Below are 18,527 nucleotides of genomic sequence, written 5' to 3'. Positions count from 1 at the left end.
TGCTTATAATCTCTGATAATGTCATTTAACACTGGTTCCTTTTCACTTATAAAAATTGTCCCCAATGCAAATGGAAAGTGATAACTAACTCCTTGTACCAACTTCAAATAAACCAAGATATAAAAGGTATAAAACAGCTCTCAGAGGGCAATGCTTTGGACGGAAGCAATTTGTAAACTCACATGCACTTGTCTTAAGTGAATATCTATAGCCACATACAGAATCAAAATGAAGCCAAAAGGGAAGGAACTCACTGTACAGAAGACAAAACAATACCCTTTTTATTTTTAAAACTCTGGTGAAATAGGTTTCCATATGACATCCCATTTTAAAAAAAATTAATGTAAACCAACCTGCCTGTGGGTTAGTCATACTGTACAGACTTCATCAGAGTGTTTACAGATGCCTAGAGTATTTACAAATGCTATCTGATAGGTAGTAAAGTTTTGTTGCAATTTTTCCAGCATGTATTCCACAGTAAAATAAAGGGGGTATATTGGTGTTCTTGTATAAAAATTCTTAACAAATGGAGAAAGGCAATTTTCCTGAGAGAAGATTTGTTCTTGAAATATTTTTCTTTAACAATTGGAAATATAGAAATGGGATGTAGTTGTAAAAGAAGCAATAAGAATGTCTAAGTTAACATTTTTCTTTTAAATTATTTTAAGTACCATTAAGTTAAATGTTTACATTCATTATAAAAAATGCTGTTAAATCTTATGCAAATGATTTAACACTGATTGCTGCAACGCAAATTGCACTTTTTAAAAAAATTATTGTATACATGGAAGAAAAATATCTCGCTTGCTACCCTGTTTACAAATCCCGACTGGCTTCAGATCCGTCACCCGACATGAACTTCGAGAAACCTCAGGCACAGTGTACGTTTCAGTTACGATGCAGTCTCACAAACTGAGTGATATTCTTGACAAGAGACCTCATCCACAGACGTAGCCTCCAGAGATGTGTACCAAATGGCCTCAAACGATCTTCTCCGTGAACGCATGTGAAATTTGGATGTGGAAAAGGTATGAAGAAATTCTGGAATAACCAACATCGATCAGAAGAAGCACATGATTTGGGGCAATACACATAAAACCTTTTTTAAAAAAATCTCTCTCAATATCCTTAGCAGGCAAGGCCCTGGTCCTTGTCCAGGTTTCTGGAAGTGGCCCCAGGGTGACCCAGAGGCAGGCTGGCTGGAGGTGGCCCCGGCTGGAGGGAGGAGGCGACATGCTGTTTCTCTGGCCCTTCCGGGGAACAGCTCCATCTTCTCTTGCTGTTCAGCAAGCCACTTGGGAAATACATCTCTTTCAAAATAAAGGCACAAAAATCATGTTCTGTCAGCACAGTCGCCACTGTCTGGACCGCTGGACAAAATCAGACCCAAGGGCAGCGAGGCCCTCGGCGGAGCCCTCGCCGCCTCCTGGCAAGGTGGGCTCAGGCCAGGGCCAGGGCGCACCAGGAATCCTGTCGCACAGAGGATGTGACTTCGGCCGGCGAGGCCAGACTGACGCCTATGTAGAGCCCGTCTTGACCTGAATACTTGAGCTCACTGTTCTCGGGGTTGGTGCTCTCTCCCGCACCAGACATCACCGGGGCACCCGCCTGGCAGAAAAATAGGGGCAGAGAGAAGAGAAGGGAAAGATCGTTACAGTTCTGCTAGGTAAACACAAGGGAACAAATGATCAGTGCAGCAAGGGCCAAGCTGCTTCCGGGAGTCCCCAGTGAAAAAGAAGCGAAGTCAGCGTTACTGCTCCCCGGGCCCAGCAAGCAGGAGCTGTTCCCTGGCTTGCACAGTGCCACTGACCTGGCCTGGCCACTTACACCCTCAGAAACTTTAGAACTCATGGCAGTAACCACCGGCAGATGCAGAGCTGGTCAAAGGAAAGGGGAACCGGAGGAATCCTCTTTGGAAAAAAGTGCCCAAACTCTAAGATCTCTGACAGTGAAACAAGCCACACCTCGTAGGTAAACGGGCCTTAATAACGCATCCACAATCTAATCATTTCGAAAGAGAAAATGCAGAGCACTGCATACACATGCGCTCACTCACACACACAACACAGCCATCAGGCTTAGCGATGATGTCAAAGTCTAAAAAGGAAAGCTACACAGTTCAACGTTCCCTGATAAATGAAATTTTTGAGCGCTGACTTCATGGAAAATAAACCCATGCATATACCGGTTTTAGTATCTACCCTAATTTACCTTAATTCTTTACAAGAACAGGCTGTGTTTGAAACAGACCACATTATAAAGAAAATGCTAACATCCTCTATCTGTCAGGATTGTGGCACTCATTAATATTTCTGGAAGCACAAGTTCACCTTTCCCCTGTTTCATTCATTCCTTCCATCCAAACAAAAAAGGCCAAATACAAAACATTACATAATTTAGTAGAATCAAACCAAAATAACTAAAATCTGTTTAGACTACAGTTTGGGAAACCATTTGCTTTTGAAAGACGTTCTGAAAAGTCTAGCCATAATCGTGTACCTTTTCATCCCCTTTTTCCTTCTGAAAGCTCGGAATCTCCCTTATTTCTCCCAGGCTTTCAGGGTTCCATTCCATAAATTACTGAATTCTTGTTATTTCACAGAGAGAGAACATTTTGTATTTTTCAAGGAACTTCTTTTGTTCTTCACAATACCATTAAATCCTTAATGCAGCCATTTATCTGGCCGTGAAGATGGCACACGGCACCCAATGGACGTGCTGAGCCCCCTGGCCTGGGGTGAATGTGGTCCTACCCGATTCCTTTTCCCAACAAGATCTGCTGTGCTCTTAACCCGCACAACAATGGCGTGAAGCTGGGAGGCAGAGCTTCAGGAGGGCAAACCTCGCAGATCTGATCACCCATCCACTTCTCCCCAGCTGGGCAGCCCAAGCCTCACCCCCCGACAGGCAGCCAGTCCTTCCCTTTCCTGGCAAACATGAGGGTTTCTGAAAATCCAGCAACAACAGCAGCCTCAAACTTTTGTTTAAATAACACAAACATAAAGGCTGAAACTGAAGGCTTTCAGTGCACAAAAAAGCAAATTTCACAAAGGCATTGAGATGTCTCAAGTTGAAAATGGATTCTTGTGAAAATCTTGAAATAGCTGAAATAATCCTGTCAAGCCAACAGAATGCTATAGATTTGGTCATACTTATAAACATGGTGATTAACTTTAGCCCTTAATGCCAGAACCTCCACTATAAGCAAATCCAGTGTGGATCCAGATTTAACCCTCAAAGAAATAAACGAAAGGGCAAATTGTTTGTTTTAGAAAGGAACTATTATACAATTGGAAGAGTGAGTTCCCTTATAACGATTTATGTCAGCCAACTTTGCATGGATCTGCCTACTCCAAAAAAAGGCACATCTGCATGTATCTGACTAAATGCGACTTCGCCACAGGCAAGTGTCATTTTCTGAAATGCAGAGGGTGCCCAGGCTGGCTCAGGAAGCAGCCACCTCAAATGGCCAGGAGGTGCTGAGACAGCAAAAGGATCTGTCACAACCACCAACAACAACAAACATTAGCAAAGCAGCAACTGAGAGCCGGAGACCAGAGCTAGGAGCCTGAGCTCATCAGTGCCCCTGAGGAGCTCCCGGGTAGGTGGGGAGCCAGGACACACACCTGCTGGAAAGTAGGATGTTCAGCTGCCCATTGCGAATGAGACCGGGTCAATGAGCAAGAGTCAGAAAAGGAATTGCAAAAGGGCAAGGATTCCTGGGCACGGGCGCAAGGTAGCGTGCATGGTGGGGACGAGCTTGGGCTCTTCAGTCCTCAGTCACCTGAGTCTCCTCCTCTGTGCACGCTCATCACATTACCTACCTCAGGTATGATTGTGACATAAATGAGCTAATGTTTGCAGAAGCGTCGGCACAATGCCTTGCCATGTGAAACATTCCAGAAAGGGAAGCTATTGTTATTGGCGAGAAAAGGGTGTTCAAAATGAGAGGCAGGCACGCAGGACGTGGAGAGCCGGGGACCCGGCCTGTTCAGAAGAAACACTGGTCGAAACGGAAGATTATTAAGCAAAGGAGTGAAGAAAGACCGTGTGGGGGAGGTAAACTAGAAGGCCTGGCATAAAACCATGTGCCTCAGTTTCCTCACCTATAAAATGGAAATAAAAAGAGGCACCTATGTCATAAGGTTGTTGCAAGAATCAAATTAGCTAATATATGTAAAGCCCTTGTAACAGTGTTTGAGAATAAAGACTTCATAAGTGTGAGCTACTCTTGTTAATTTATTATTGTTGTTAAGGTTTAGATGCCAGGATCCATTTTATTCTCCTCCATTCATTCTTCAGCCCATTCTTCAGACTAAGCTAAGTGACAACTGCCTCCAGGATGACCCCTTTGAAGCTGTCACTGACAGCTCTTCATAGAGAGAAATCAAGACACTTCCAACAGCCATTCAAAAGGCTCACTGGCCCTTTTCCAAACAAGCCACATTAAAGAAATCTCAATACCTTGAATATTATTCTTACACCTGAGCAATAATCCCAAGAGCCATTGGTTGAAATAACTCCTGTCTTCTTTTTTCATTCAAAATGTTCAGCTACATGGCAGGCCAAGAGTCCTACTATCTGTCAAAGGGCAGACAAACCCCAAATGACAGGAGTGGTGGGCTCCTGAAACATACCAGCTCATTTGCAATTCAAACTGGTCAAGTCTGTCAGAATAAAATGGGACAGCCTTAACAGCCTGATTTTTACATGGGGATAGAATAATATTTAAACAGAAATACTGCAAAGAAAAAAATGTGTGATACTACAAAAGGCTGTCCTTAAGTGGTAACACCGGTCCCTTCACCCACAACTGGTGTAGCTACATTCTGGTACACATGCCTTCCAAAAGGCAGTCAAGCCATTGTGTCTAGAGCCTGCTTAGCCCTATAATTTCACTTTTGGAAATGTATTATAAGGAAATAATTCAAAAGAAGGGAAAGGCTCCACAAAGGAAGCCATCCATTGCAGGGTTCCTTGATAATAGTGGAAACCATGGAAACAATCTCATGCCTACTAATACGGGAATGGCTTGGAAAAGGAGGGCACATCCGCTCAATGAATTATTATGCAATTATTAAAAATAACAAGATTATGTAGCAAAATGGAAAAAATCCTGTAATACAATGTTAAGTGAAAAACACCGAGACATAAATTCTATGTCATAATTACGATTTATCCATGCACATGCAAAAGCCCCCAGGAGGGGGTGGGAGACAGAGGACCAACCAACAGGGCAAGCCTATTAGCCAACTATACCTTTCTTTGGATATTTTTCTGTGAATACTTCAATTGAATGGCACAGTAAAATCTAACTTTGGGGATGAACAGAAAACGTTAGTACCAGAAACACACACGGGGCACAAGCACTTGAGAGAGGAGCCGGCCTGGATGGGATCAAAGAGTAGCTTGAAAGAATAGGGAGGAATCAAGGGGGAGGGTGAGAGAAGCCCCCAGGCACTCCTGAAATGATCTCCCTGCCACCTGGTATAGGCTGGGGCCTGGCCAGCCACGCACATGTAAAACACACTGCTCTATACAAATTTAAACGCTGAACACATTACCTCAATGCATCAGGGTAACTTAAGCTCTCAAAACTGGTACTCTAACCATAGAGGAGTTTAGAATTGGCACCAACCCCCTGCTTAAGAAACCTGGCTTGTCATACCATGGTTCACCTTAAGTCCCTTTTCCCTACTGGTGATATTCAAGAGCTACCTATTGAGAATCAGTATAATTTGGGGGAAAAAAATCAGAGAAAATTTATGATGATCCTGGACCCAACGGACATACAAAAAACGTAAGAATAAATTTCAGTTGGTTCATATGTTCTCCCACATCTAACTCAATCCTTCAAAAGACTTCAGTTCGGATAGCAGGTATCTCAACACAGCAAAAGCAGGCCCTTCACGAAGCTAAACCAACCTAAACAAATGTTCCTGAACAAAAGTGGAGGAGAGAGCTGCCGAATGCCCACAGCTTAACCATCCTTCCTCCTTTCGGCAGGCAGCTGGGGCCAGGCGGAGGTCCTTGCTCTCTCTCTGATCAAAGTGCAATTTGAGGGTGGAGCAGAAATCTGCTCTGTGTTTCCATTCACGGCTTATCTGCCCTCCACCCTCCCACAGACAACTGAAAATGGAGGCACTTCCTGTTGAAAGAATGTGTTATCAGCGCCAGACCCAGCCCCGGCTTAGCACTGAAAGCAGGCCAGGCTAGGTGGGAGACGGGCAGGGTAGCCGGGCTGGAAAGCTCCCCCCTAAAGGAATAGATGACTTCAGGGAAAACTGGGGCTGCTGCAGATTGGGACTCGGAAAACATCCACCAGGATATGAAGTGGGCCCAGTCCATCCTTACATCACCCAGATTTTTTTTTTTCCTGTGAGAAGAAGCCTTTGCTTATTTTTGGACACATATCCGAAAAGTCAAAGATTTCTGATTGGACAAATTCATGTAGACAAACGCCCAGCAGAGCGTCCGGCTTAGAGTGGGCTACCCAACAACATGCTTCTTTCTCTTTCTTTTCCTTCATTTCACATGTCCCACAATGGGGAGGGCTAGAGACAGCCTCTGATGGGGGATGCCCACGAAGACAGCTCCAGAAAGGTGACAGAATAAAGGGCACAGCCTTTTCAGGAGAACAACATGGGTTCTCTGGCTTGTGAATGATATGCATAAATTTCATTTTTGAGTAAGAAAACCAAAAAAGAAAAAAGAGTTTGGCTTTACAGCACTCAATCCTCTGTGCTATAGTCTCCCTTCATGCAGTCCTGATCTGAAGAAAGAATACACTGCACCCTAGGCAGGTTGAAGGGTGAGTGTGTGATCATTCCGAGAGTGTAAGACTTTGATGGTGATCATAATGTCTCCTTAACTCCAAGTCAGACTGTCGGCTTCCACAGCCTCTGATCTGTCCTTCCTACACATCTCAGAGAGTCTGTGGTTACGGCTTTTTCTTGTGTGAGGGGAAGCCAGCCGGCCCCCACTGCCAAAGCTCCTCTCTGCTTTTGTAACCTCTAGGTTAGACTCCTGTGGTGCTTTATAGCTGCCTTCCTCCAAAGAAAAATTTAAAACCATGCATAAATTCTAACAAAGGGAAACCACTTTCACGCAAATCTTAACTTCCACTATAAAAACTGTGCTCACTTCAGTTTAGACGGAGGTAACATAGGACCAGACACAGAAGTGACTCAATAATAGTTAAGAAAGTGACACATGAAAGATGATAAATGACCACACATAGATTCTGTCTCCACCAGGGCACGTGAAAATCAATCACAACGAAACCCTCGAATACTCCCATAACACCTTCACAAAACAAGAGAACACAAACACCTTCTCGCCCATGGGAGAGTCGTCGTTCCCTCAAATGATGCCCTAACTCAGTTTTTAGTAGAATAGCTTTGTTGTTTTTTTTTAATTTAGCAAACAAATTTCTTACTGGGAATTTCACTGGCTGCTCCCCGACCCCTGCAGCAACCCCTGCCCCTCTGGCTTCTTGAGGACCTGAGGCCAGTTATATCCACACCAAGAGATGCTGCTCTTTTCAAAGAGAGGAAAACAACTCTATATACACAATCTATTCTGGGCAAAGGAGCAAATTGTTTTATGCATCTGTGCACACTCAAACAGCAAGCATGTTACGGTGAAGAAAGGCATCCCTCGAAGTCTCTAAGTACTCTGGGATTATCAGTAAAATACCGATGTACAAATATAAATTGCAAGGGGGAGGGTTTGTCCTACAACTTGAAGTCAATGAGCACACTAAAGAAAAAGCTTATCTTCTGAAATGAATCACAATGGATTGCTCTATTCTAATCTTCAAATTAAGTGGTAAAGGATCCTGAGGCAAGATTTAAAACCTGGTGAATAATGATCTTAATTTTTATAACAAAATTGGCTCTTTTAGGAGTTGGATAGAGCATCTTAATTTCTCTGCCTCAATTAGAGAAGGCATCCCATGGTCAAAGAACCAAGCAGCATTTATAACGTCCTTAAAACCGCAGAAAGTATTATTAAAGTACTGTGCATCAGAAGGAATAAAAAACTGTTGCTATCCGAGAAATTAAAATCTTTAAACTATGGTTACTTTCTTAACACAATGACTCTACATCTCTAAATTTCCGCATTAGGAAATTAAGGATCTATTTCTAATGTCTCAGGAAGAAAAAAAAAATGCCACGCAAATAAAGTGCATCACTATTACCTTCCAAGATTATATTTAAGTAGTGCTATTCTTCTGGAACTCAAAGAGGTCTCCAGGCATCTCCCACTTAATGCTACACAATACTCCTAAGGACCAGATGGTAGGGAATTACTTTTCCCCCTTAGCAGAAGGAGGTAAACAGAGGCTTTACAAAACCTTGGCAGCTCACGATACTCACACAGACAGAGCCGTGCTAGCGCCTGGATGCCTGAATCTGTTTCCTTCCAGCTGCTAATCTGTGAACCCCCAGAATAAACTTTTGACCATATTCAGACTTCACCACGAATCAAGCCACCAAATTTAATGAGAGCTTTAAATGTAAAATGTTTGTGTTTAATAAAATAAAAATATGATTCTGGAGCATGTGCCCCAGCTCTGCTGAAACCGTGCCAGGCCACCAAGCAGAACAGCGGCGTACCATCAAGTGAATCGGCACTTAAACAGATACTGACTTGGAATTCTATTTACTCACAAGGCCCTAACAGGACATTAAAATCAATGCCTCATTATGCATTTGTTCAAATCATTCTTAAAATCTGAGGCCAATAAAATAATCTCTTTTTTGCTCATTCTCACCAATTCTGAGTACTTGGCTTTGATCAAACCTGATGTTGACAGGCAGCTAAACTACAAACTGTCACGTTGCCAACACCTGCCTTTGGAGCTGCTCTTATAAATTCTTAAAATTTCAGAGAAAATTAACAGGTAGGTCTAAACATGAACAGAGCTAACAAATTGTATTTAATTCATATCCATTGAATCTTCATATTGCTAGTAACTCTTTTGGCAGACACCCATGAAATGCATAATAAATTACTTTTGTTCCAGTAAAGGAATTTGTTTTCTTCGAAGATTCATTTAGCAATAACCTTTCAGAGCATTGTAAGCCAGATTTCTTAAATTTGGCCTTGTTTTCCCATAACATTATTTCATGTTTTTTGACAATTTTTGTATATTCTTATAGAGGCAGAGGGAAAAAAAACTGCAAAAAAAAAATCTGTAATTTGCAAAGAGAAGTTGTATTCTGGGATGAGGCCGTATGAAATGGTGTTTGGAGGCCAACAAGCTTCTGCTTACACTTATTCTTTACCCAGTACTCTGATAGCCAGAGGGCTATCAGATTGTAATAATGAGTCACTTATTAATAAACCACAGTTCTGTGATAAATGGGGTGGATGTATATGTTACAAACTATTTCAAGAGCAATGCAGTTTTACTCTTTCCTAATATACATACAAAACCATTAGATATTAATGTAGCATAATGTATTTTCTAACTACTCTTTACCATCCTCCAATCTCTCTCTGTATCTCTCTCTCTCTCACTCACACTCTCACACACACACACACACACACACACACACACACACGGAAAAAAAAAAAAGGGAAGTCTTGAAAAAGCCTTGAAATCAAAATGAAAGTATGCAAACTCCGCATGCTTGAACGTTGCGTGCCGGGGTGACGTGTGACTTTCACTCGAAGGCCAATGTGGTCAGACAGGAACGTGAGTTATTAGAAGGGGCTGTGAACAAAGAAAGAAAGGGAGCCTGGCACACAGGGAGCGTGAAGATAAAATGCCAACAAAATATTTATGTTCGTGGCTTGTAGCATGTGGCAAGTGGGATATTAATATCTGTGATGATTGGTCCACTCCCTGGGAGTGGTAACAGCCTGGACTGGGAGGCAGGAGACGTCGGTTCCAGTCTCGGCTTCAACGCTGGCTTGTTTTGTGACCTTACGGAGTCACTCCGGACCCCGGTTTATAAATGAGGCAATAATAATACCTAACCGCAATTCTCTCACAGGCCCTTGTGGGAGATTAATGATTTTTTTAACTCTTTTTTTTTACTCATTTAGAAAAGAGCGTTTTGGACGATAGACTCTGAAAAAAAATGGGCCCTTGCCTATTAAGAAATGCTTTTTTAATATTTCATAAAAATGAATAGAAAGCAATTCAAAGATTCTGAAAAGTTCCAAAACTTAGCACTCACTTGGGTATGGGTTCAAATCACACCATTAGGGGGATTTTAGTACTGTGATCTTGTACTCAATATTTTTTAAAAACCCTGCAAATATGAAGGGTTTTTAAATGCAGCATCTACAATGTTATAAACACATTAGATACATCAACGGTAATTTTTTACTGTTATTTTTCCTACCTAATATTACCCAACTGCCATACTCTTAGTACTACAATATATTTTTTCTAAGTATAATATTGATAAGAAAATTTGCATTAAGTGCCTTACATATATACTTTGTCATGAACAAGTCACTTCTCCAGCACTGTTTTTCCACCTGTTTCAGTGGGAGGATATTTGATGCTGAAATCACTAATCAAGATAAGAAAACATTATTTCCTCTCTAAAGATTTCAAAGAGATGAACTAATATCACACACTAATCTAGCATGCTGTGGTAGTAACAACACTCACGCTGCGTCAGCCGGAACTGGGGCCAACTCGAAGCCCTGCCTCTTAATTTGACACATGACACTGGGCCTGTTCCTTACCTTGTTTGTCCCACTATGGAGGATTAAAAAAGAAAATGTGCCTGAAGCATCTGGCACATAAAATGTACTTGATAGAAGCTACTAGTTTCCTGCCTTCCTATGTCTACTATCTTATAAGAAAGAAAGAATGGGAAAGGGAGGAAACGTCCCAAATGCAAGAGCCCGACAATAAAACGCAAGACCCATCCAGCATTGTTTGGCTCTCAATACTCTAAAGGCTCTCATGGAACATTCAAGGTAACAAACAGTGAAGCAGGAATTTTCTGCCCCCGTTCCGGCAGCCTCTTGCAAGACAGCGTCCCTGCATAGTCAAGCTTCTCTGAGTGAAAGCAACTTACACTGTAAGCACAACATAAGTCCCTCATGAATGTACCTCAGTTTTTTAATAGGAGGAAAACACAGTGGAGTATATATCTGCTAATAAAGAAGTCCCCTCGACTGAAAAATGCATAGCAAGCTTGCAGGACTAAAGTGGTGTTTTTCAATTCTCACGATAGGATGTAAATCGTATACAAAAAATAAAATCCATGAAAAGAATTTTAAATATTGACCTGCCTAAGCTTTCTTCTGAAAGCCTTATAAGTTTTTTAATAATTTTTTAATTTTTTTTTTAGAGACAAGTTCTCGATATGTTGCCCAGGATAGATTCGCACTCCACCCACTTCAGCCTCCTGAGTACCTGGGACTACACGCCCGCACCACCAGTGACCCAGAAAGCTTTATAAGGCACATTGTTGATCCTAACAAGTGTCGGTCCCTAGATCACTGCTGCTGGCTGTAAGTACTTAGGGGTGTGCAGTAACTCTTTCAAACCACCACAAAGCTCAGGAGTGCTTATAGTAGGGAAAGGCCTCGCTAGGCACAGAGTGTCCCAGAAGCACACACAGAACAAGAACGGTCACACCAATTTAATAGCGAGAAACTGACCGAAGAGTGGTTAAGGCCCACCACCCACAAAGGCACAGCCCAGCCAGTGTTGACTCTGAGATTAAGTCTATCTCAGACTAAGAATGTCTGCCTCCCTCTTTGTGGAAGTTGTGTATCACCAACAGTGAACCCACGAAGGTGAGGAAACTTATTTCCTATCACTAACACACCATATAGGAGAAGTCACCTGGCAGCCACCCCAGCCAGCCTGCCCCAAGAAGCCATGGAGAAAGAGAAACCACAGTGCAGGCCGTAAGGGCCTATGGTCAGCACATATATCAGGTCCAAGGAGATATTTTTTTCCTTACTAATTGTAAGGAGGAAACCTTGCTTGTAAAATGGACAGGCAGGAGCCTGCTAGCATTTGTTTACATCAATTACCAAAATGCAACACTCCCAATTAAGAATGTTTTAATTGTTGGACTCGAGCAAACAGACAGAAAACACATTTGTCACTGAAGAAGGAGTTAGATAAAGTCCATCCCGTCGTCTGTGCCCTGCTTAAGGCTGACTCAATATTGATTTGAAATATTTGTGAACATCTACTTTCCACCCATTTTACCAGCCTCATTTACTGCCGTTGGCTTCTTACGCCCCTACGCTCTGGCCACACTGAACTCGGGTTTCCCTTCAGTACCAGAGATTCCCCTGTTGTTTCCCAATTTTTCCCCTGCAAAAATCCTACCCACCAGTTCAAATATCCTCCACCCTATGAAGCCGTTTCCAACTCTACTTATCACTCATTTAAAACATTTTGAAATCTGAAAATGTAACATCCATGTCGATACCTGCCCCACCACCACTACCACATTTTGAACAATTTCAAGTCTGGGACCTTGTTTTGCTCAACTATAAACAGCTCCTGCCATGGAGCAATGCTGCTTAAATGCAACAGCCACCAGCAAAGCAAGGGCTAGTCAGGTACAGTTCATCTCCATTTACTTCCATATTTTATGGTTAATGATAACTTCAACATTATATTGGCAGTTTTAATATTTACTTAAGTATTAATTAATTAATAATTAATAGCATTAATTTGGGGGCCAGGCGAGGTGGCTCAAGCCTGTAATCCTAGCACTCTGGGAGACCAAGGCAGGAGGATTGCTTGAGGTCAGGACTTCGAGACCAGCCTGAACAAGAGCAAGACACTGTCTCTATAAAAAATAGAAAAATTAGCCAGGCGTTGTGGGAGGCTAAGGCAGAGGATTGCATGAGCCCAGGAGTTTGAGGTTACAGTGAGCTATGATGATGCCACTGCACCCTGCATTCTAGCTGGGGCAAGAGTGAGACTCTTGTTTCAAAAAAACAGTATTAATTTTTAAGTAATTATTTACAGAAACTACTTTAAGACAGGCAAAATATGTTCAATGATTCCTTATTCTCAGACATTGTCTTTTTCTAATTTCATCCCCACATTAATCTCTCCTATCCAAAAGAAAATTTAAAAACAAAAATCTTTATATCTATAAAATTTGGGACTTGAGCTACATAAAGTATCCCCCAGTTTTGTGATTTTTGAGTTATAGGAGGAGTTACAGGAGGAATAGGACCATTTATGGACTTATTAAATCTTACTTGGGAATTGCTGAAATAGAACATGTTACCGTGTTTCTCCCCAAAGTAACAATAACAAAAAAAAAAAACCTTAAAAAATATAATTCAATCTTCTCTAATTTTGAAATAAAAATTATAAAAAAAATGTAACTCAGTCAATAAATGGAATTCAAGAAAAATATTTTAATATTCTTACAATCCATAGAGAATAAATGCCAAAGAAAATTTGGGTCAGTAAATCTACACGTATAAGAAAATTTTTAGCCAGAATGAAAGGCTATTTTTGTCACAGAAATTAACCAACTGTCTATCAAAAATTAAGTTCAACATATTTTTTAATAAACACAAAGAATTCCAAAGGAACAAAATAGGCAATATTTTTATTCCGGGCTGCATGTCGCATGGCCGGAAATCTTGCTGATTTCAGACAGAAACTCACTGCCCTCCCACCACCTTCCACACGCACACAGCCCACGACCAAGATGGTGTCCTGGGGAGGCCAGGTCATCCACATGATGACTCTCATCAGAAGGAAGGTCTCCTTTTTAACCAGGCAGGTCTTACGAAAGCACAAATTAACAAGTATACAAAGCTAAGACACTCAAAAAGTCAAAGAAATGAGGCTTCATAGTAGGGCAGGGATGGTTTTCGTGGCACTTTGACACTTATCCTGGAAGAATGCTGTGTACCAGGAATCCTGCCCACACCTCCATTCCTGCTGGGGAGGGGAGCCCAGGAAACCCCACCCCCAGCCCAGCAGCACACTAGGACAGCCCCTTCCAGAACACTCAGCTCCTGTGGCCCCCTGAACCCCCACCAACCAACAGAGCTCAGAAATCTGGTGCCAGCCATGCCAGGGTCCTGGTGCCACCAAGTAGAAACACTGCTCCTGTCATGCGGTAGGACTTTTAAAAAGCCTGCTGGGAATGCCTACTGGTGGTTGGTCACCTACAGTAACTGACTTTTCTACAGGGAATTAAAATAAAGATCAAGTTTGATATGAACCTCTGAAACAGTTTGGAACTTCCCTGCTCTAACTCACAATCATTAAAGCAAGGCTACTTACATTTCTAACTGGAGGAATGCGTGGCCTCACTCTTCAACTCAGAGCGTGCCTGAGATTGTCCTTTGTTTTGTAGCTCAGCTGCACTGTTAAACAAGAGTAGCCTTGCACTGCTAATTTCTACCAGTCAGCAATGGGGAGCACTGGAGATCACTGGGGTGGATACATTATCTTAGGAGGCTTAAACTCCACGCTAAGGAAGGTGCTGTGTAATACATACAATTTCTAAACACCAGACGCAACCTTGCTATGTGGATCTGATATTTTCTTCCCCTACAGCATTTCACAAAACCCTGTAGGCAATCAGTTACAAAGCCAGCTGCCCACCAACATCATGCACTGTGACCAAAATGGGAAAATGACGCACCTTTGTCAACATAGCTACCTTTTAAAAATGCTTCTGCCAGCTGCTCACAGATGGCTCCGCCAGCAGACTCTTCACGGCTACTCAGCTGCCACTTTGGCCATGCCACATGCATGAAGGCTCAGCCTACCCAGAGAAGACACTGGAAAGTGCTAAAAGGACCCAGGGGCATACACAGGCACTCCCTGGTAACAACCTGTGGAAACCACTCAGGTCTACTACAATCATTCTTAGAGTGTGAGAGTTTCCAAAGGAAGCCAGCAGATGGGCTTCTGCTAAGAAGGCCTGACTCCCCAACACCCACGTCAGGTAGGGCCTTATGGAGACATCCATGATGGTATGGACACATCCATGACAGGGTTACCACGGGGGGGGGGCAGAAACCTGCAAGGCCAGGTGCCAGCCGTGCGCCCTCAGAGAGAGGCCAGGAGGAGTGGGCCCCTGGGATGGAGGGGAGGACGGCAAGTAGACCAGCAACCCCACCCCTACCCTGGAAAAGGGAGCCCAGCCTCGTCACCAAGAGCTGCCCCCGGCTGCAGCACACACACCAGCCACAACTGGCTCCTGGTCACCAACCGGCAAGCCTAGGACCATCAGTAGAACTCCCAGGCGCCCCGTCAGGCCAGACCTGGGCCCTTTCCACTGCCCTTTTACTCTTCTTTACCTGGAGGGCAACTGATAGGACTTGCTAATAGCCAATTTACATAACAAAACCACTAGAGCAAAACTAACTCCACCCACAAAATTTCCAAGTCACAAAGCCCATTATTGGGCAAGTATCTCTACTTCAGTGCCATTTATCATTCAAATTAGGTTTTTGCCACACTTAAGTTGGACCTATCACCAAAAATGCAACGTGGAGTGGGCAGCAATCCTCATTTCAGCTAGGAGAGATGTGGGCTCTGAGGCCAAAAACCTGGCTGCTCCCTAGTGCTCTGGAAAACCAAGACCCTGTTCTGGCTCATTTAGCTACACAATTGCTTCTAAGGACTAGGGCATGATTAAAGAATATCTTAAAATAATTTTGATCTTTTCATTTCCCCACATGCAACACATTCTATTTACCGCTTTAGATCCTTAAAGTTACATCCCACCCACCTGTAAGAAAAAAATCATATACCAGAGTCCAACTTTAGAAAGACTAGAAACATTCTTTAACGTCTTTCTGTAACAAACAAAAACAACCAAATGGCTTTTTCCTTTGTGAAACTCTGAAAAGACTTCTTGTTTCATTACAGAAAAAGTGGAAAAGAATTTGGTCGGAGGACAAAGAGATGTATCAAATATAATTTGAAGCACACTTCAAATATTTTGTTTGTTAAAACCAGTAAAAATACAATGCAAAGAAATCAGGTCTGTGGTTCCCAAACACCTCCAGGGCAGCAGTTTCAATTTCACCTGCGGCGCTTGTTCAAAAATACTAATTTGCAAGTCCCACCCTCAGAGACTCTGACTCAGAAAACCCAGGGTGGGGCCCAGGAATCTGTAGTATTTTAAAGTACCCCAAATGATTCCAATGCAAAACTAAATGTAGAAAACAATTACTAAGTAAGTAAATAGGGATATAAATGCTGGTGTTTAGTCCTAGGCTAGTCTCAATATAAACCTAAAAATCACCAGGGCACATTTTTAAAGTCCTGCTTCCCCGGGGCCCTGCCCTAGGCTCACCGAGGTCTAAGGTCCCTGCAATTTTTTTCAAGAGCATTCCAGGTAAATTTGGGAAACATTAGGGTGGGAAAATGCTCTTTAGGTGAGGCAAACTGAGTTTCAATCACAGCTTTACCAAAACTGTGATCTTCACAAGACCCTGGCATCTCCCATCTTCAGTGGCACAAATCGCTCCCAGGTTTGTCATGTGGCTGAAAAGAAACCCCAGGACAATTGCATCGGAAGATGAGAAGGTCCCCCAGCAAGAGCACAGTCGGGAGAAGAAAAATCACTGAATACTGCAACACACAACACTTAGTGAGTTTTGCTTTGGATACATGGAAAGAAAAAGAAAAAAGAAAGCTGGAGTTGATGCCATAAGCAAAAACAACATCATGGGCACTGGAATCTGTGAAACCACTGGACTCGTAGCTTTTCTGATCTATATTAGAAATACACATATACACGGATATATAGCAACTCTAATAAAAACTTGGAAATGAAACGATTTAAAGCTCTTTAAAACCAAAACTTCTTGTTTTTACATGGGTTAACTTAACCATAAAAAATGATATAGATCTTAATTAAGAGGTTTGTAAAGTACTTCAGTTTGTCATTTTGTTGACATTTAAATGTAATTTCCTCTAAAAACTATTCTTGGGTATCAACTAACTAAACTGAACTGTTGGTTTAGATTATTGTACTACCAGATAAGATAAAATTTGAGATAATTTACTAGAGAGCAACCCACTAACTTAGGAGTCTATATTGTTTCAACACTTACCCCTGAGGCTGTAGGTTGTGTTGTAGGGGAAGTATTTTTGCTGCAATCATCTGAGTTAGAAGAGGTGGAAGTTGGAGTCATAGGAATGGAATTATTGCTATTACCTGCAACAGTCAAAAGTAACTTGATAAATATACATATACTCTACTGTTAAGATAGGCAAATACTTTACAATCAAATGGCATTTTATTATATTTACCAGAGCAAGTCTTTGACTTATTTATGTTCTTAGGTTTTCGTTTCCTGGTTTGAATTCCCTCTTTTTTCATAGCAAGAGGTCGAGGCACCTAAAAAAATTTCACATAGGCTATAAGCTTAATCAATATTATATTGAAGAAAAACCAAACTCAAGATTTAACACTGGTACTGAAAGCCCCCATTTAAAAGAACTTGGCATATGTTTCAATCCAATTTTTATACACACTCAATAGATTCCAAGTGCACAAAGACTACTTTTCCCATCAAATGCAGAGATTCCTTCAGGGAAAATGGAGTGATTTGCCAAGGAGAATTTAATTTCCTCAACTTAACGTTTATTGCTTAAAATTATTTCAATTATAAATATTTATTGTATAAGTATTTTTAAAGAGATCATACATTCTGTTCCTCTGACAGCTGAAGGTTATTTTTCTTTTTAAGATTCAGGTGTTTATAATATTTTGTGCAACCTTTTAAAATGAAGTATGATTATTTGGAAATAGAGTCTTTGAAAAACAGAAATGAAATCTTCCAAATTAACTATCAAATGTATTACTCCTTTGCACAAATGTCTTTGATTACTTCTAGTTATTGCTCGCCTAGTTGATTTCTTTAACTGTTCAGGTTTTAAAAATTGGTTACTACCATGTTATCAATTCTAAAATGCACATTTTCACATTTCTAAAATTGGAATGTGTTTTACCATGGATGTTTCTCATAGTCTAATTGGCAGCATTTTTTGTTTCTTACTGGTGCATAAGAGTTTATATTACAATTAATAGCATCATAGATTCAATAAAGTGGATATTCCATATATATTGAATGTATTGAGTATATTCAATAACATATACATTCAAATTTTTCAATCTTATACCCTTTCATTTGTCAAAATTTTTAAGCTGAAACCATGAACAAACCAGATACTAAATGTATACACGAGTGAGCAGAATAATTGGCGCACCCCATGCAGCTTCATGTAGAGTCCACAAGCATTGCACACAGGTTCACCCTCGGCGTTTCTGCGCCATAAGGTAGTGGTTGTGGTGTGACAGTTGGCGCAGGACAATCCAAGCCGCCGTGACGAAGGCTAGAAACAGCACAAGAATGTAAGTAGAAAAACATAAATGATTTTTATGTATACTCTACATTCATACATTGATGTATCATGGCCCTGTCATCAACAAGCATGTACCTGCTTTATTATAAATGAAATGTTTCTTGGGCAAAAAAAAATTTCAAGTGTAATTAGGTTGAACTTCCTGGACCGAGAAACTCGA

The 18,527-nt window shown here is 41.6% G+C and overlaps 1 protein-coding gene across 2 annotated transcripts in view; it reads right to left on the bottom strand.

The window, feature by feature from the left end:
* Nucleotides 1–256: 256 nt before the first annotated feature.
* The window catches only part of GATA6 (GATA binding protein 6), a 29,170-nt gene continuing 10,899 nt past the window's right edge, over nt 257–18,527 (bottom strand). For both annotated transcript variants that reach the window (XM_045527381.1, XM_045527380.1), the window contains exons 4-7: nt 18,212–18,337; nt 17,252–17,339; nt 17,053–17,156; nt 257–1,608 (exon numbers count right to left, since the gene is read on the bottom strand). In XM_045527381.1, the coding sequence (XP_045383337.1) occupies nt 1,441–1,608; nt 17,053–17,156; nt 17,252–17,339; nt 18,212–18,337 (486 nt within the window). In that variant the 3' untranslated portion in view covers nt 257–1,440. The remainder of the gene's footprint in view (nt 1,609–17,052; nt 17,157–17,251; nt 17,340–18,211; nt 18,338–18,527) is intronic.

Source organism: Lemur catta, chromosome 16 (assembly GCF_020740605.2).
Source record: "Lemur catta isolate mLemCat1 chromosome 16, mLemCat1.pri, whole genome shotgun sequence".
NCBI classification, from domain to species: Eukaryota; Metazoa; Chordata; class Mammalia; order Primates; family Lemuridae; genus Lemur; species Lemur catta.
Note: the sequence above shows the minus strand (reverse complement) of the source record. Positions and strands in the feature narration are given on the sequence as shown.